Below are 20,175 nucleotides of genomic sequence, written 5' to 3'. Positions count from 1 at the left end.
CAGTCTCTGCTGGAGTTTAGAATTTTCATGCATCCCCTGTGTCAGCAATCTATTTTCACAGGGCAGGTAGATTTTCATTTTCATAGAGTGCTTCCAAATGGGAGGTTTCTCTGTTAGATTGGAAAGATGAAAATACGCAAGTTGAAATTTGCGGGAAAAATGAAGTCATGCTTTGTCTGCTGAAATTATGTTTCTTACAGCAGATCATATTCAATTCTCTTATATTATAGTTTGTCTCGACAGCAAACAGGGGACTATTTTCAGTCAACCCGGGAACACTAATGGACACTGCGCACTCCTGTGGCAGAGTTGGCTTGAACACCGCCAATTCTGCACTTGACGTTCCATGGGCTGGGTTCTCCGATTTTGAGCCTATGTCTGGAGGAAGTGTCTTGTTTTACGACGTAAAAATCGGCGAGGCACCAGTACCGACCCTCCGACCAGTGAGGGGTTACCAGCTGCGCCTCGTAAAATACACAGGGCGGGATTCTCCGTTGCCCGACGCCGATATCGTAATCGGCGATTGGGCGGAGAATCCGTGTTTACGACCGAATCGGGGGCGGCGTCTTTTTTCGGATGCTCCGTCCCCTCCAAACCACAGTCATCGAGGAGTATGCTGCACGCCGTTTGGACGGCCTCAGGACGTTACCTGAAGGCCCTCCCCTCAATGCACCGCCCCCGATTGTCCAAGTTCCCTCTGCTGCCACAGTCGGGGAGAGCCATGCCGCTGGCTGGGGGGGCTTCGGCGAGGGCTGGAAGGACTGGTGGAGGGTAGCCCTGGGGTGGCGAGGGGGTGTCCAGGGTGGTACTATCTGGCAGTTTGGGTCTGCGCACAGCCAACACCATCTTGTACGGTGCGACCGTTGCAGATTTAAAATTTTCAAATTGTGTCCTGCCCACCCAATTCTAGTTTATTGATAAAGATCAACAAAAGCAGTGGACCTGTGGGGAACATCACTGCATACTTTCCTCCAATCTGAAAACACCATGCGGTAGTACTTTCTGTTTCCTGTCACTCAGCCTAACTTGGAATCACTGCTCCCAGTCTCACTTATTTCAACAGGTTTTAACTTTGTTGGCAAGCCGATTATATGGCACTTTATAATATGCCTTTTTGACGTCCAGGTCACATCAGCCATATCATCTGCATTACGCTCATCACCTATCTCTGTTGCCTCAGCAATAAACTCAAGATGGTTCAACAGACTTTGTTTTAAACAGGTCTATGTGGGTTTTCCTTCATTAATCTACACTTGTCCCAGTGTCCCTTAATTTTGTCTCAGCTTACTGTTTCCAAAAGCTTTCCAAATCCTGATTTTAAACTGATCGGCCTGTAGTTGCCAGGTTGCACCCTGCACCATTTTCTGAACAAGGGTGGACCAATTGCCATTCTCCAGCCTGATGGCTGCCTCGCCCCCTTGCATCTGAGGAGGATTTGAATATTACAGCCAATGGCTCTTTAATTTCTGCTCTTACTTCCATCAACATTCTTGGATGAATCCCATTTGGTCCTGGTGACTTATCAAATTTATGTATAGTTGATCAATGACATCCTTGACCTTTGCACCAGCAAGGCAACATAGCATCTTGGAATCATGTTTACAGCTACAGAAATATCTGTTCCCCTCCCCCGCCAACTATAGAATTCCCTATCGCTTATTGCTTTCCCAATCTTCTCCTCGCCAGTACAGTTGATCCACTTATGATGCCGTGGCCTCAGATCTAGCTGCGTTCCCCTTCAACCGTGCCTGTCATCGGTATTCAGAGCTGAAGACCGGTTAGAGAGTGAGATGCATTCAGGGGACACCTGCACCACCGGTCTGATCCACCCTGGCTCTCTGGAGCGGGTGCGTCTCTGGCGGTCTCCCATTCCCTCTCCGCCTGATGACTCATTAGTGATAGGGCGACCACCTTTGAAATGCACTCTGCACGAAGCTCGCCTCCTTCTGAATTCACCACAGCGATGCCAGCTACTGCTCCAGCCCCAAAACCTCCAGCTGACAACACTTCATGCACATCTGCTTATGCAGAGCATGGGAAGCAAACCTGAGTTTCCGTGTGGTACAGGATACACATTCCACACACCTGAGGAGCCCTGCCATTCTACTGTTTATTGGAATATTGACTAAGTTAACAGGAATAAACTTAAGACTAAAACAAAACTTTCCAGCTGTACTGATATCACCTCAGGTCTCTCTCCCTGATGCTGCGCTCCTTTACCTCAAATCAAATGCTATAAATACCAAACATACAAGCAGTGGTCTAAAGATAGTCTATACAGTTGATTTAAGGGTCTCAACGTGTGCTGCTCTTTCCTCTGTGCTTATTCAGATGTTACCTTTTGGATTTTTCCCTGTGTTTGATTTACTCCCTATATTTGCCCTCCAATCTTCCATTGCTCTATTTAAATCCTCGCTCTCCTTCAACTCCTTGACATTGTAAAACAGCTCTGGTTTTAAACTCAACCTTCGGCTTCTCTATCAAAGTACGGCTTCAGTGCAAGATTCAGACTGGAATAGGTGATGTTGGCAGAGGAGGAACAAACATAAATTCAAGAATGTGCAACAGTAACGGATGATGGAATGTTGGGTGACAGCAATTCTCCTTAATAAGACTGGCCTTCATCTGGAACAGCAGGGCATGCTTTGTGATGTTGTGCAATGTGCCACATTCATGCAACTCGTATTGATTCTTCCTTCTTCACGCCTTGCATTATTAAATGTCTGGATTGGAATAGGTTGCAGGAAACAAATCAAATTTTGAGACAAATGCAGTGCATTTTAATTAGTCCAAGGTGACCTCTTTGAGAGACCAGCTTTTGTAACCCCCAAGCAATAATCTTCTGAAGGTCATTCAGAGCAAGCATCTTTTAAGGATGTGTAGTACCCATTTTTAAAATGTAAATTAAGCTGCTATCAAACTGTGCTCTACTGCAAGGATGTACCAGCCAAACGCTTCAAGAGTTGAAATGTTATTTTGGGAATATTTTTACACTGCATATTTTCTCATGCTTGATAGCTCTTCCACAAGTAATTTCAGCATTTTCTCGTTCATCTACATCACAAGTGCCTATAAATAACACCAGAGGAAAATTGAGTCTTATTAAAGTAAGCTTGCCCTGCTGGCTTTCATACTTCATTATATTTGTGCCTGAATCCACAGGATATCGTTAGAATAATTCAGACCCCAGTAGCCCACATTTATATCTGTGCACAATGCATGCTGAGCTATTCATTTTCCCAGAAGATGCTGGGGTGTAAACGCTTATTTAAATTGAAGGCGTTTGTCAGACTGCAGTATGGGGTCCAGTCCCAATTACCTATTATAGGCCCCTCAATGAACCGAGCACATCTTTAATAGTCAGGTGCAGTGGGAGTCACGTATAAAAAAAAACAAAAGAACTAATGGAATGTTGGCCTTTATAACTATAGGGATAGAATATAATGGGGAGAAATGTTTACTGCAGCTACGTAAAGCGTGTGCTAGAGCATATCGTGAGGACTGTGCAGAGGGCGTGAATTCCGCCTCCGCCGGCTGCCGAATTCTCCGGTGCCACGGATTTGACGGGGGCGGGAATCTCGCCACGCCGGTTGGCAGCCACTGGTGGCAGCCATCCGGTGATTCTCCGGCCCGCGATGGGCCGAGTGGCCGCCCGTTTTTTTTTTTTTTGCCGGTCCTGCTGGCGTAAATTAGAGTAAGTCCTTACCGGCGATCTGGCGGTGAATGCGGCCTCGGGGAGGCGCGGGGGGATCTGGCCACAGGAGGTGCCCCCACTGTGGCCTGGCCCGCGATCGGGGCCCACCGAACCGCGGGCGGGCCTGTGCCGTGGGGGCACTCTATTCCTCTGGATCGGCTGCTGTGATCCTCCGCAATGGCCGACGCGGAGAAGATCCCCCTGCGCATGTGCCGGGATGACACCAGCACATGCTGGCGCTCCCGCGCATGCGGCAACTCGTGCCGGCTGGCAGAGGCCCTTTGGCGCCGGTTGGCATTGCGCCAAGCCCCTTCCCCGCCGGCCGGCGCGGCGCAAACCACTCCGGCGCCGACCTAGCCCCTGACGGTTTGGAGGATTCCTCACCTTTGGGGCAGACCGACGCCGGAGTGGTTCACGCCACTCCTTCCTGCCGGAGTTGCACGCCACGACACTCTATGGAGCATAGATTCACCAGAATGTTACCTGAGCTCCAAGGGTTAAATTATGAGGAGAAATTACATAAACTAGCGTAATATTCCCTGGAATATAAATGGTGAAGGGGTGATTTGATTGATGTTTTAGGATCTTGAAAGGAATTGATAAGCAAGATAGTCAGAAACAGTTTCCTCTGTTGGAGGCGAGGACAAAGGAATACAATCTTAAAATCAGAGCCAGCGAAGTCGTCATATAAACGGTCGTGGAAGTGTGGAGCTTTCTCCCACAAAATGCAATAGATATAATTCAATTAAACATGCTTAGTCTGAGATCTCTAGATTTTTTCCTTTGAAATGATATGAATGGATATATAGCCACAGCTGATGAATAGAATTAGAAGACAGATCCACCATGGTCTCATTGAATGGTCGAACATGTTTGAGGGGCTGAGTGGTCCTTTTCTGTAACTTGTGTGCAGGCTCCCAATGCTGTTTGTGCGTCTAAGGAACATTACAATGTGTACCAGGCACTGAGCAGATCTTGAGTTTTGTCACCCCACAATGCGGAAGATTGTCGTGAGATGTTGCGAGATATGCAGCAATGCTACAAACTTCAAGGACTGTGTTACCAGACCATTAGCAATATTCCAAAGACATTGTGGTTTCTTCTAGTCCGCTGCTGTATTTTTGTTGGAGTCAATGGGATTTTCGTGTCATCCAGTCCCGCCGATGATAACGGGGGCGTTGCTTGCCTTGCACTCTTCGCCACCTGGGAATGTGCCATCGTCAGGACTAGAAAATCCCGCCAATGGGAAGTGCCGGAAAATGTCGGTTTATGTCTGATGTTAGCGCATATAAATGGGGTTTCTGCTAAAGTTATGATGGCCATTAGATGTAGGGCTGCTAGCGGAGGATGAGACCTTTGAGCGTGTGAGGGAGGCCATTCAAGGGTACATAAAGAGCAACAACACGGATGAGGCAGCGGCAGGGGGGGGTTTGGGAAGCACTGAAGGCGATTATCAGAGGAGAATTTATCCCGATTCGGGTCCACAGGGAGAAGACTGAACGGGCGGAGTTGGACAGGCTGGTAGGGGAAATTTTACAGGTGGACAAGAGATATGTGGAGTCTCCGGATGAAATGAATAAATGAAATGAATATCGCTTATTGTCACAAATAGGCTTCAAATGAAGTTACTGTGAAAAGCCCCTAGACGCCTGTTTGGGGAGGCTGTTACGGGAATTGAACCGTGCTGCTGGCCTGCCTTGGTCAGCTTTAAAAGCCAGCTCTTTAGCCCTGTGCTAAACCAGCCCCAGTAAATAATTGCTTATTGTCACAAGTAGGCTTCAATGAAGTTACTGTGAAAAGCCACATTCCGGCGCCTGTCCGGGGAGGCTGGTACGCGAATTGAACCCGCGCTGCCGGCCTTGCTCTGCATTACAAACCAGCTGTTTAGCCCACTGTTGTAAACCAGCCCCGGAGCTCCTGAAGGAGCGTCAGAGACTTCAAATGGAATTTGGACTCCTGTCCACAGTTAAGGTAGAAGGGCAGCTGAGGAGGGTAAAAGGGGCAGTGTACAAATATGGGGAGAAAGCCAGCAGGATGAAAGCACATCAGCTGAGGAAACAGGAGGCGACGAGGGAAATTGGGAAAGTAAAGGATATGAGGGGGAAGGTGGTGGTAGACCTGGGGGTGGTACATAGAGAACATAGAACATAGAACAGTACAGCACAGAACAGGCCCTTTGGCCCGCGATGTTGTGCCGAGCAATGATCACCCTACTCAAACCCACATATCCACCCTATACCCGTAACCCAACAACCCCCCCTTAACCTTACTTTTTGGGACACTACGGGCAATTTAGCATGGCCAATCCACCTAACCCGCACATCTTTGGACTGTGGGAGGAAACCGGAGCACCCGGAGGAAACCCACGCACACACGGGGAGGATGTGCAGACTCCACACAGACAGTGACCCAGCCGGGAATCGAACCTGGGACCCTAGAGCTGTGAAGCATTGATGCTAACCACCATGCTACCGTGCTCCCCGGGTAAATGATGTGTTTTGTGAATTTTATAGTCGACTTTATAAATCGTAACCCCCAGCCGGGGAGGAGGGTATGAAGCGATTTCTGGGGGGGGGCTAAAGTTCCCGAAGGTAGATGAGGAGCAGATGGAAGGCCTGGGGGGCCCAATTGGGCTCGAGGAGGTGATAGACGGATTGGGGCGATGCAATCCGGTAAGGCCCTGGGACCTGATGGATACCCGGTGAAGTTCGACAAAAAGTTTTCTGGGTTGCTGAGGCCGCTCTTGGTTAAAGCTTTTAATGAGTCTAAAGAGCTGGGAGTGCTCCCCCCAACGGTATCACAAGCATCAATCTCTCTCATTTTGAAGCAGAATAAGGACCCAGAGAGCTGTGGATCATACAGGCCAATCTCCCTATTGAACGTCGACGCTAAATTGCTGCCAAAGATCTTGGCCACATGTATAGAAGACTGTGTCCCGGAGGTAATCGGGGCAGATCAGACGGGATTTGTAAAGGGGAGGCACCTGACGTCCAACATTAGTCGGCTCTTAAATGTTATAGTGATGCCAGCGGAGAGGCACGAGGTTGAGGTGGTAGTAGCCATGGATGCAGAAAAGGCCTTTGACCGGGTGGAGTGGAAGTACCTATGGGATATTCTAGGCAGGTTGGGCTTGGGCAGGGATTTGTGGATTGGGTCCGGTTCCTATACCAGGCTCCAGTGGCAAATGTAAGAACCAACCAGGCCCGGTCAGAATATTTTAGTCTTTGTAGGGGGACAAGACAAGGATGTCCGCTCTCCCCACTGCTGTTTGCCCTGGCCATAGAGCTCTTGGAAATGGCCCTTAGATCATCGAATGTCTGGCAGGGGATAGTGAGGGGGGGGGGGGGGGGGGGGGGGGGTGCAGCATAGGGTCTCGCTCTACATGGACGATTTAATCCTTTATACCACAGACCCGTTTTGGGGGGGGGGGGGGGTGTGTCTGGAATTATGGTGGCACTGGAAGAATTTGGGAGGTGTTCGGGCTACAAGCTAAATATGGGAAAGAGCGAGGTGTTTGCGATTCAGGCAAGGGGGCAGGAAAGGAGATTGAGGGAGTTACCTTTTAAAGTGGTGGGGATGAGTTTCAGGTATCTGAGGATTCAGGTGGCAAAGGGTTGGGGCAGCTTCACAAGTAAAATTTGGGTAAAGCGGTCAATCAGATGAAAAGGGATTTCCGCAGGTGGGACATGCTCCCGCTGGCACTGGCGGGGAGAGTGCAGACAGCGAAGGTGACAGTCCTCCCGAGGCTGCTGTTCTTTTTTCAATCTCTCCCGATTTTTGTCCCAAAGGTCTTTTTACGAAAATGAATGCGGCAATCTCGGGTTTTGTGTGGGCAGGTAAAACCCCGAGGGTGAAGAAGGCACTCCTGGAACGGGGCCGCGAGGAGGGGGGGGGGGGGGGCTTGGCCTTCCTGAGTTTTATTAACTATTACTGGGCGGCCATCATATCGATGGTCAGGAAGTGGGTAGTGGGAGAGGGGTCAGTTTGGGAGCGAGTAGAGGCGGCATCCTGTAAGGGCACAAGTTTGGAGGCTTTATTAACGCCGTCCTTGCCGTTCCCGCCGGCTCGGTTCTCCACAAGCCCAGCGGTAGTGGCAGCCCTGAGAGTGTGGGGGCAATGGAGACAGCACATGGGATTGGAGGGGGCGTCAGTGTGGTCACCGATTTGTGATAATCACCGTTTTGTTCCGGGGGGGGGGCTGAATGGGGGCTTTAGCGGGTGGCAGCGTGCAGCGATTGAGCGATTTGGGAACCTCTTCATTGAGGAGGGTTTCCCGAGCCTGGAGGCTTTAGAGGAAGAGTTTGAGTTGCCGGGTGGGAACAGATTTCGGTACCTCCAGGTGCGGGACTTTGTTCAGAGGCAGGTTCCAAGCTTCCCTCACCTCCCCCTGAGGGGACTGCAGGATAAAGTGATGTCAAAAACGGGAGTTGGGGAGGATCTCGAAGATATACAAGGAATTGATGGAGTGGGAAGGGGTCCCAATTGGGGAGGTGAAGAGGATGTCGGACTATGAGAAAAGGCTTTGAGGAGAGTTAATTCATCCTCATCATGAGCCAGGCTTAGCCTGATCCAGTTCAAGGTGGTTCATTGGGCTCACATGACTGTGGCCCGGCTGAGTAAGTTTTCTGAGGAAATGGAGGATAGGTGTGGACGCTGTAGATGAAGCCTGACAAATCATGCACGTATGTTCTGGGCGTGTCTGAAGTTGAGGGGATTATATCAGGGATTTGCGACGTTATGTCAGAGGTCCTGGACTCCGAGTCCAGAAATGGCAATATTTGGGGTATCGGAGGATCCGGGGACCCGGTGGGGAGGGAGGCCGATGTCGGGGCCTTCTCCACCCTGGTGGCCTGGAAAAGGATTTTGCTGGGCTGGAGGGACTCGGAGCCTCCAAAGTCAGGGGTGTGGGTCAGCGACGTGGAGTTTCTCAAGCTGGAAAAGATTAAGTTCGCCTTGAGAGATTCAACCCAGGGGTTCGTGCGTAGGTGGCAGCTGTTCATCGACTTCTTTAAGGAAAATTGAATGTCAGCAGTAGGAGGGAGGAGGGGAAAAGTGGTGGGAGGAAAATGGGAGGCATGGTAGTGTAAGACAAGGATAGGAAACTTAGTATACAGGTAATTAGGAGATAGGGCGGGGGGTAGTAGGAAAAGTTATTTTAATGTTGTTGCGTGTGTCGGCCCGTTCGGTTGTTTAAGAAATGTTAAATTGTTAAAACTGTGAAAATTACAAATGCCTCAATAAAATATTTTCTAAAAAAACAGTTATGAAGGCCAAGAAAATTTGTGGCCTATTCTTTACCCAAGTATTTCTGATTTTTTTAAATCCTAAAATAACACGCGGCAATTAAATACTTTGGCAACTGTTTTTGTTAATTGCCTCTTGAATAATTAAGCTGCAGTGATTATTTTTCTTAGCTTTATATTGGGTTGCTCCTGTACCTTCTCTACAATCAAAGGGGACAGTCTTTTAAGTCTTAAATTGCACTGCACTGTCTTTCATATGGAGAAACACTTGGCGGGGTTGCTGATTCTAGAAGGTATTACAATTGCCATCTTGCAATCTTGCAGACAGTGGTGACTGCATCAACGGTGCACATTTCCTCCATTGTCATAACATTCTAAAACCGCTACTGCTGCTGTTCATTTGTGTCTAAAACGCTTTCAGTGTAACAATGTAGAATGTGGGTGAAGCAGCCTGTATATTGTGGTGTTACCACCCTTCTCTCCCTGTGGCTGCATCGTATTACCAGCAATTCTACTACTTTCAGTCAATACGCTGCCTGTCTCCATTTTTAAAACTGAGAAACAGCCAATTGGAATAGCTATTCTTGACACGGCTGAAAATACAAAGGCAATTATTAATGGCGATTTTTGCGTCAATAAGGTTGGATTTGGATTTCAATATTTGAGCTCTTTAATGGTTTAATTGGTGCAATGCTGAGAATTTGTTGCTTTCTAGCCGACTGTGAACTTACACTTGAATATTGGTACAAAGAGACAATACAAAACTACATTTAATATACCGTTGGAAGAATCACCCTGAAGCCAATTTTATCTGCAGCTATGAGATCAGCTTCTGTACACTTGCTAATGATATCTAGTTCTAATTTTTTTGCCACTTCCCTTCCATTTACTCCATTACCACCTCTGCCTTTCTGATATCAGGTCATGGATGAGCAAGATCTTTCTGTAACTGAACATTGAAAAGATCAAAACCATCAGTTTTAACACTGCTCAGGAATTCTGCTCCCTTGGCACCGACTCACCTCCCTCCCTGGTTTACGTGCTTCAACAAAACCAGGTTGTGTGCAGCCTTGTCTTGCTTTGTGACTCAGAGCTTAAAACTGCTTACAGTATAAGATAACTGGTCTCCCCACTCCCAACCACAACACTTCACCCACCACCACTTCATTTCACCCTCCATCCCTCTATCAGTTCCAGGCAATTTCACTCATCCTTTTCTAGCTAGCCCACTGACCTCCGCCCGACTTGTCCAGAAGGCCCCTGTGTCAATCCTTCCTTGCAACTCCCCTGTCTGGCCATGACCTCAAACCTGCCGATCTATAGGGTTCACTGTATCCTAAAATATCTCATTAAGTCTGCGCCATCATATACAAATCCCGCAAGAGCCTTGCATCCTCTGCCCTCTGGTCCTTTGACTTCTGTGTATCTTCCATCTTATGTCCACCAAAGACGAAAGACCGTCACCCTCCTCCACTCTATAAGCCTTTCTAAACCACTTTGCCTGACTATATTTTCCTCCACATCGAAACAGTTTCTGTAAACTTGTCTCTTTGAAACATATTTGGTCAACTCTTCCAGCTTCTACAATAAAGAACAACGAACAATACAGCACAGAAACAGGCCCTTCGGCCCTCCAAGCCTGTACCGGTCATGATACCACCTTTGGCCAAAACCCTCAGCACTTCCTCGTGCCGTATCCCTCTATACCCATCCTATTCATATATTTGTCGAGATGCGTTTTGAACACCGTTAATGTATCTGCTTCCGCAACCTCCCCTGGCAGCGCGTTCCAGGCACTCACCACCCTCTGTGTAAAAAAAAGCTTGATGTACTTTTCATTCTTTCTATACGGGGCACAAATATGTTAAAAGCACCATGTTAGCAAGCTCTTTTGTAGAAGCCACTGAGGGTGTATGTACAACTAATGAGTATTGTTTTTCTATCGTTCATTTTGTCAAATACAGGAAACACTCACAATATGCTCTCCTCGTTTCCCATGAAGTCTGTATGCTCCTCTTCAGTGTGCCTGCAGTTGGTTGAGTTGGAACGATGGATAATTCTTTGCCACTGATTGGCCACTTTATCTCAAGGATGTTAAAGCCTTCTGTTGCCTCAGCGGGGATCTGAATAGCTTCTGTTATCAGTTCTAGTACTACGTCAGTAAGTTTTGGCATTCCTGCAGAAATGAGGCCAACCAGAAAGTTGTTATTTTGTGCCCAACCATAGGCACAATTTGTGGAACCCAAATGGTTATCTAAAAGCCTGAGGTCAGTGTAGAAAACATTCTGAATCTGAAAATCCCACACATTGGAATTAGCCTCCAATGTCATTAAACCCTAAGGTATTAGAATACAGTCCCCATTCTTACTTTTGAAGTCACTTCCTCAGCTCCAGCAGTAACCTGTATTTTCTTTTTATGATTTATTCATGGATTTTGGGTATCACTGGCAAAGCATTCTGATCCCAAATTGCCCCAGTGAAGGTGGAGCTGAACCACTGCTTTGAACTGCTGTAGTCCATGTGGTGTCGGAACATCTACGGAGGTGTTTCAGAGGGAGTTCCAAGGTTTCCACTCAGCTGAGTGAAAAGGAACAGTTATATATTTCCAAGTCAGGCTGGTGTGTGGCTTGAAAGGGAACTTGCAGATGGTGATGTTCCCAGGGACTTGCTGCCCTAGTTCTTCTAGGTGGCAGAGGTTGCGGGTTTGGCAGATGCTGTTGAAGGAGGCTTGCTGAGTGGCTGCAGTGCATCTCATCCACAAGGTAAACATGGCAATCATGCTGCACTGATGGTGGTGTGAGTGAATGCTTAGGGTGGTGGATGGGATGGTAATCAAGCAGACTGCATTGTTCTGGACGATGTAAAACTTTTTAATTGTTGGTAGTGTGTTATATTTCTTTCTTGCTGCAAAGAGAAAAGGTACGAAGGTGCCCATACTCTGGATCCTTGTAAAACACGATAAGAGGTTCATTAAGGATGTTGCTCATTCAGTCAATATGGTGATCTGCCCAAAGCCCATGCAAGCACTCTGCTGATGACACTACACACCATGTGATGCATAACCAGCATGAAGGTATTCCCAGAGACATAAAAACCCTCCCTTTGTACGTCATTAGTACAATGACAACAATTAACATTTATACAACAGATCCCCTCATATTATTTCTATGCATATATATATCTATATATACAATTCAATGGGACAGTCTCTGTCATGAATGCATATTCTTTTTTGGTAGAATTCAGCGTTCTTGGACTCAGCTACTTGCAACCTCAGGAATGTCCTCTTTCCTTTATATAGATGATACTTCTTGAGTAGTTAACTTTGGTAGCTGTCACTATCGACATTGAAAAGTCCTCAGAAACAGAATCTGAACTGGTCATTGTCTCTGATCTCCATTACAAAGTATTACTGTCCATATCTTATAAAGGTAGAACCTCTTGAGATGTTTCTGCAAACTTACGTCATGTAGCATTAACTGATCAGCATGACATTGCCAAACTCGTTCATCATCCGTCTGTACAGTGTATGATATTGGACCTGTCTTTTCTAGGTCCATAACTGGTACCCATTTCTCATTAGTGGTGTAATTCCTAGATAAAACTCTCTCACTGGTTAAATACTCATCTTTTACAGATGTTCTCCCTCCTTGAAATTTATGATTGTTATTGTTGTTTTGACAATCTCTGAAGTATCAGGTGGAGTTGACAAATCAAACTGTGTTCATAGTTTCCTCTTGAACAACAGCATTGCCAGTGAACTTTGCATGACAGCATATACAGTGTTCTGATAACACATTAGAAATCTGTTTATTCCTCTTGATAATGATCCTCTGGTGCTTTGACATAATGCTTTAATGATTGCACAAACGTACAGCTAATCCATTCATTACTGGATGATGTGGAGCTGACTTGATATGGTCTATACCGTTCCCTTTCAAGTTTTCCTCAAACTCCTTTGAAGTAAGCTGCGTACCATTATCGCTGACAATCTGCTCCGGTGTTCCAAATCTAGAAAATATTTTGCCTAGTTTTTCAATGGTCTGCTTAATCGTCATTGACTTCAATAATGCAACTTTTGGCCATTTCAAATGTGTGTCCACAATCACTATGAATTTGTGGCCCAGCATAATTGATGTGTACTCTCTGCCATGGCTGTTTCGGCCATTCCCACGGATGTAATGGAATGTTCCTTAATTTTGCACATGTTTGGCGTTGCCAAATTTTCTCTTCAATTTGAGAATCTAATCCTAGCCACCAAAATAATTCCTTCATCCTCACCACACCTGGATATCCCTCATGCAGTTGGCCAAAGACTCGACTACACAAACACGGAGGAATAATCACATGGATTCCCCACAATAAAACTCCATTCTGTATTGTCAACTCAAGTGTTCGTGTGACGTAGGGCTCGAGGTCTGCATTTATCCTATGAACGCCAGACAGCATTCCTCTTTGGATAACGTCCATCACCTTCCCATCACTGGATGGATTCTTGTACATCTTTGAACTTGAGATGAAATCCCAGGTACACTCTCCACGAGCGAGAAATACAAAATATTGACAAAAGTTTCTTCTGGGTCATGCTAGACTTGTAACGAGAATTTTCATGCTGCTTGGACTTGCCATACTGTACATTGTTTAGCTCAGTGGGCTAGACAACTGGTTCGTGATGCAGAAGAAGGCCAGCAACGTGGGTTCAATTCCCGTACTGGCTGAGGTTATTCATTAAGGCCTCCTTCTCAACCTTACCCTGTGCCTGAGGTGTGGTGATCCTCAGGTTAAGTCACCACCAGTCAGCTCTTCCCCTTAAAGGGGAAAGCAGCCTATGGTCATCTGGTCTATGGCGGCTTTACATTACCTTTATTCTCATGAGGATGGGAGGTGATGTTGAACTGAGCTTGTTGCATTGGTGTAGTTCATCCTCTCGATAGTACACACTGTGTACATGGTGTAGGGTGTTTTTTGAGGCCAGTGGTGAAAGTACACAACATGCGTCCTGTCCTGGGGTATTGAGTTTCCAGTGCATTGTTGTACCGACAGGTAGAAACACTAGGTCAACATGCATGTGCATCTGTAGAAATTTAATCACTGCTTGTCGCTGCTTGTACATTTATGTCTGTATTTTTCCTAAACAGGTTGACTTCAATCTCGATGCGCTTCAGAAGACTCAAATGGCCAAGGGTTGGTTTCGGTTGTTGCCTTTTGAAAAAAATGAAGACGACGTGGGGTAAATAGTTCCTGTTGATTCATAGTTCTGGATTTCTCTGTCACGTTTAGATCATTCCACTTTGCGTAGGTCATGTACACCACTATAAATTAGTCATTGTGCGAAAATAAACAACACGTACCTGTTTGGCAATGGGTGAATTTCAAAATAAAGTGGGCGATAGCTTCATTGATTGCACTGATATGGATTTTCCCTCAACGTTCCTGATCCATGTTGGAACATGGACTTCTATTGTTTCTATGAATGAGATGGATTTCAGAAACAGAGAAATGCTATTTGATCCAGAAATCCCACCTTTTGTTGGTCACAAACCTCAAATTTGTGCCTTGCACCTAATCTATCTGTTTTTATCTGATATGTGGAGTATCTTATTTCTTGAACTCATTTGATTTCCTCTAACGTTCCTATTACCTTAGCTATAAAATCATTCTACCTAAATACCCGACTTGATTTACATGAAGCCTACATGGTTTCCCAATACCTTTGAATCCTTGTCACTGTGAACAACTTGAGCTGCTATTTACTTGGCAGCGAAATGTGGGCAGCGCACCTCCATCCTCACCATGTGGGGCATGTAAGCAAGGCTTTCTGTTGGTAATGTCTTCCTGTAAAATCACCCCTCCAGTGTCATCTTTGACTTTCACTATGCCTGTTACACTCAAATGTTTGTTTATAAATCCTTGGATCACGAAGCTGGAGTTGTTCTCCTTGGTGTAAAGGGAATTTAGGCGTGATTTGATAGAATTGCACAAGATTATGGCAGGTTTAGTTGAAGCAGACAAAAGAAAGCTATTCCCATTAGCTGGCAGTACAAGCTTTGGGCAATAAATGCAAGGGGGATATGAGGAATCATAGTATTTACAGTTCAGAAGGAGGCCATTCGGCCCACCGAGTCTGCACTAGCCCTTGGAAAGAGCACCCTACTTAAGTCCACATCTCCACCCTATCCCCAACCCAGCAACTCCACCTAACCTTTTTTGGACACTAAGGGAAATTTAGCGTGGCCAATCCACCTAACCAGCACATCATTGGACTGTGGGAGGAAACTGGAGCACCCAGAGGAAACCCACGCAGACACGGGGAGAAAGTGCAAACTTCACACATGATGTGGAGATGCCTGCGTTCGACTGCGGTGAGCACAGTAAGAAGTCTTACAACACCAGGTTAAAGTCCAACAAGTTTGTTTCAAACACGAGCTTTTAGAGCACTGCTCCTTCCTCAGGTGAAGAAGGAGCAATGCTCCGAAAGCTTGTGTTTGAAACAAACCTGTTGGACTTTAACCTGGTGTTGTAAGACTTCTTACTGTGCAAACTTCACACAGACAGTGACCCAAGCCAGGAATCGAACTTAGGACACTGGAGCTGTGAAGCAACTGTGCAAACCACTGTGCTATCGTGCCGAGAAAGAACTTTTTTTTCTAATGGTGTAGAACGTGTTGCCTGTGGGGGTGATGGAAGCGGAGATGATGATCAATTTCAAGAAGAAACTGGATGGGCATTTGAGGGAAATGAACCTGCAGGGCTACAGCATAGGGCAGGGGAATAGTACAGATTGAATGGTTCTATAAAGAGCTGTCATGAACTTGATGGTCTGAGTGGCCTCCTGTCATGCTGTAATGACTCTATGATCAATTAACTAAGGGGTTTAAAGTAACAATGTATGTCCTTTATTTCTTTTGGCAGGTACAAGGTTTTATTTTCCGGATAAATAGTTGTGGGTCCTTGGCAAGGTCATTTTCCATTGGAATGATCTAACAACATCAGGGAAATATTAGGAATGAGATTTATGATCCCAAACTGATTCAGATTGCAAGCCATTTAAACTGGGAAGGTTATTTCATACCCTTGTTGAGGGGAAATGCCACCTTCGACGAACACATGTTGGAAATGCAAGAGCATGAAATGCATGATTCACTTATCTTGTTTTGCACCTGTTTCAGCTGTGACAGCCATTCACTAGTTCATTCCACAGGGCAATGTGTTGACCTAACAGAGTCAAGCTGCCTGATTTAATTTTCAAAAAATGCTTGACAGTTAACTATCAGTCACCATCAACTGGTGCACAATCCATGGCAACACCTCCGTGACTCAGAGTCCACTTGCCAACCAGTCAGTATCCTCTTCGCATACAGTATAATGCTGTTATTTCCCCTGACATTGGTATCTTTCGATTGTCCTGATGAGTGCAATACTGAAAGCTTCGACAAAATGTCTTTTTTCAGCAATACTCACGTTCTGTACGACCCTTTGACTATATCTAAACTTGCTGCTGGTGAGAATAAAGCACTTTGTGTGAAATTAAATCCCACCGGTGGTGAAAATGCGCGCGATTCTCGGACCGAACTTTAAATTTGGTTTGGATCCTGCGATAACCGTCACTGGGACCACCCAGACCCGGACCAGGTGTTCTGTTCCGCGCTGGAACACTTGTGCTGTGCGCCGCGGCGGCTTTCCTTTTGAGTTTATAATGAATCTGTTTAAAGCCTCATCCCCGTGTCTCTTGGAATACAACAGATCCCTTCATTCTCCCCCATTCCCAAAAATTGGAAATAGATAATCATGCTTAAAAATGGCTCCATGATGGAAGAGCAATGCAGTTCCTCTTACCACGGGACTTTCATCCATGTTCATTAGCAGCAGAACCACTGGATCAGAAAGAAAAACACATGCTAAATTTCCCCCTCAACCTTCCTCCAGCCAGGTGCATGTGGATCAGCTCTTGCATTTCTGCAAAGACTGGGCATTAACCTTTGAATCTTCTGGGTCAGTATGGCTGCATTTATCAACTGAATCATCTCAGAAATCTAGCTGTATTTAATGAATATTCTGATGCCTAATTGTAGAACAAACAAACGTTCTGTCTCACTGGAAAAAATACTTTTCGATGCTTTTCTTTGAAGTTGCTCTGATACCATTTCATCAATAAATTGTCTCGGTAGGTTTATATAAGTGTATAAGAATCATAGAATCCCCACAGTGCAGAAGGAGGCCATTCGGTGCTTCAAGTCTGCACCAATCCTCCGAAGGAGCTCCCTACCCGGCTTAAGCCCTATCTCTGTAACCCCACCTATCCTTTTGGACACTAAGGGCAATTTAGCATGGCCAATCCACATAACCTGCACATCTTTGGGCTGTGGGAGGAAACCAGAGCACTCAGAGGAAACCCACGCAGACACAGGGAGAACATGTAAACTCCACACAGTCACCCTCAGTCAGGATCGAACCCAGAGCCCTGCCACTGTGAGGCAGCAGTGCTAACCATTGTGCCACCCTGCTTTCCAAAGGAAAGAATACATTTTTTTTTGGTAAGGAGCACAGGTGAATCACAATCATGAATCTAGCACTGGGTAGTATTGTTTAAATATGCCTCAATATTCATGATAGATAGAACCTGCTGTAACTGGCCAAAATTCAATGATCATCCAGTTCCTCACTTCCATTGATTTTGGGGGGGAAAACATTTGTGTTGCCATTCATAACAAAATCCTAAACTCAAGAATAAGGAACATGGTTATGATTTTGTAAAGAATAGAGGTATTGGAATACATCAGAAGCAATTTGTGGTCTTGGAACAGGACATAACCCACACCAAAATAAATTGGGCTGGATATGGGAGTTCTTTGTCTTCATTCCCCCAGTAGGTGCACCTATGGTACAAACTGAATCAAGGAGAAGTCTTTATAATTTAATTGCAACACAAATCCAAAGTTCCTCACACTCAGGATAAGACGTCAACAGTCAGTCACGAGGTGGAATATTATGCAAATGTATAATGCTCTTCAAAGTCATTATCCAATTTAACAAAAGGAGCTGCAAAATTGCATAGAATTACATAGGATGTGATAGAATATATGGCCGGGAATTCCTGTCCCTTCCTGCCAGCGGGATGCTCCGGTCCTGCTGAAGACGAACCCTGCGGCAGGAAGGGTGAGCCTTGCAAATCTCTGTAGACATCGAAGGGGTGAAAGATCCACTGGCGGGAAGGGCTATAAAGTCCCACCCGATGAAACGGAAATAGGCATTTGACCCGCTCCCTCTCGTAGTGAGGTCCACATTCTTGGTTTTCTTGGTGAATGTTTGTTGTCTGTAGTTATGCTCTTCGCCGCAAGAGGACCCCTTCTCTCTGTTAAATCCTTTCATAATCTTAAAGACCTCATTAAGGTCACCACCCAGCTGTCTTCTTTCAAAAGACAAAAATCTGGCCTGTTCACCCTTTCCTGATGTGTATGTAGTGATATGCATAAACAAGTGTATGCGTAAATATGTATAACCTCCAACCAGTAGGTGCCAGGCATGTAATAGCACGTGTCGCTCTAGCCTGGAGGGAGTCTGGAAGAGACACCATCATGTTTGTATTAGTTCCAGTTTGATAGCATTAGTTTCTTACCCACAGTCTCTTATACGATAATAAAATTAACTAGTCTTGAACTAGATGTTCTTTAGTATGCTGACTCGGCAATTGCCTCTGAACAAGAACATGACATGGTACCAGGTGTTATAATCAAAACTACAGGTCAGAAGTGTGATGATTTGAAGAACACAGTCTTCAAATTTGGTGCTACAAGGGAAACGTGGAACATCGAAGGAAATCTCTGAAAACACAAGTTCTGCAGTCTCGCATTCCTTCCCTATGTACGGTATGTATTGTTTGTACAGCAGCAACAAACAATACTTTTCACTGTATACTAATACATGTGACAATAATAAATCAAATCAAAATCAAATGAAACCAGTGCAAGAAGATTTAAAAACTCCGGAACAACTTCTACTATCCGGTAATGTTGATGGCAATTGGCGCTCATTTAAACAACAGTTTACACTATATGTAGCAGTTCTAGGATTGTAGGCACAGCTATGAAAGAAATAGCAGTAGCAGGCCTGCAGGCGATTGAGATTTATAATACCGTTGTATGATAGCAGAAGCTTTGATGCCGCCATTAAAAGTTTGATGAGCATTGCACACCGAGAAAGAATTAAACTTTTGAGTGATATATATTTAGAATGTGCACGCAGAAGATGGGCATGCCCTTTGATATCTTTCTTACCGACCTCAAGTTAAAAGCACAAACGTGTAACTTTGCGACTTTGAAATCTTCAGTGATTCGGGATCAAATTGTCTTTGGAGTAAATGATGATAAGGTGCTGAATGTCTCTTACGGAGAAAAAAATTGGGAGCGATACTGATGCTGTAGATGTTGTGATGCACTCAAAAAGAAAACGTGGTCTCAGCAATGGCGGATATTTTAAATGCTTGGCAGAAGCAGCCATTACATGCGAAAGATGTGGAAACATTCACCTCTCAAATTAATGTCCAGCTTATGGCAAAGATTCCTCAAAATGCAAATGAAAAAATCATGTTGTTAAACAATGTTTCACAAGCAAAAACGTAATTTCAGGGAAATCAATTAATTCCATTTGATGACATTAATTTGGAAAGCACATGTTTTATTCATAGAATTTACAGTGCAGAAGGAGGCCATTCGGCCCATCATGTCTGCACCGGCTCTTGGAAAGAGCACACTACCCAAGATCACACCTCCCCCTATCCCAATAACCCAGTAACCCCACCAAACACTAAGGGCAATTTTGTACACTAAGGGCAATTTTGTACACTAAGGGAAATTTATCATGGCCAATCCACCTAACCTGCACATCTTTGGACTGTGGGAGGAAACCGGAGCACCCGGAGGAAACCCACGCACACACGGGGAGGATGTGCAGACTCCGCACAGACAGTGACCCAAGCCGGAATCGAACCTGGGACCCTGGAGCTGTGAAGCAATTGTGCTATCCACAATGCTACCGTGCTGCCCCACGGTTTATGTGTCTTGGATGAAGACAGGGCAACACAGCCAAAAATAATAAACTGTGGCCTACAAGAACAAAACTTGGTAAAAATGATAATGGAACAGTGACAAAGGACACAGGGACAGTTTCTTTGTTGGTAAATCGATTGTTTATCACTGTCAAGTTAGATACAAGAGCAAAAGAAAACCTCATAAGCAACAG

General features: G+C 45.5%; 1 protein-coding gene across 1 annotated transcript in view; it reads left to right on the top strand.

Annotated features, from left to right (window-relative positions):
- The window catches only part of LOC119978355 (rasGAP-activating-like protein 1), a 398,828-nt gene that overhangs the window by 172,290 nt on the left and 206,363 nt on the right, over nt 1–20,175 (top strand). Inside the window, exon 8 of the mRNA XM_038819933.1 lies at nt 14,076–14,167. Coding sequence (XP_038675861.1) covers nt 14,076–14,167 — 92 coding nt within the window. The remainder of the gene's footprint in view (nt 1–14,075; nt 14,168–20,175) is intronic.

This window comes from Scyliorhinus canicula, chromosome 1 (genome assembly GCF_902713615.1).
Source record: "Scyliorhinus canicula chromosome 1, sScyCan1.1, whole genome shotgun sequence".
Lineage (NCBI taxonomy): Eukaryota > Metazoa > Chordata > Chondrichthyes > Carcharhiniformes > Scyliorhinidae > Scyliorhinus > Scyliorhinus canicula.
The sequence above is the reverse complement of the archived record's forward strand: the minus strand, read 5'-3'. Positions and strand labels throughout refer to the sequence as shown.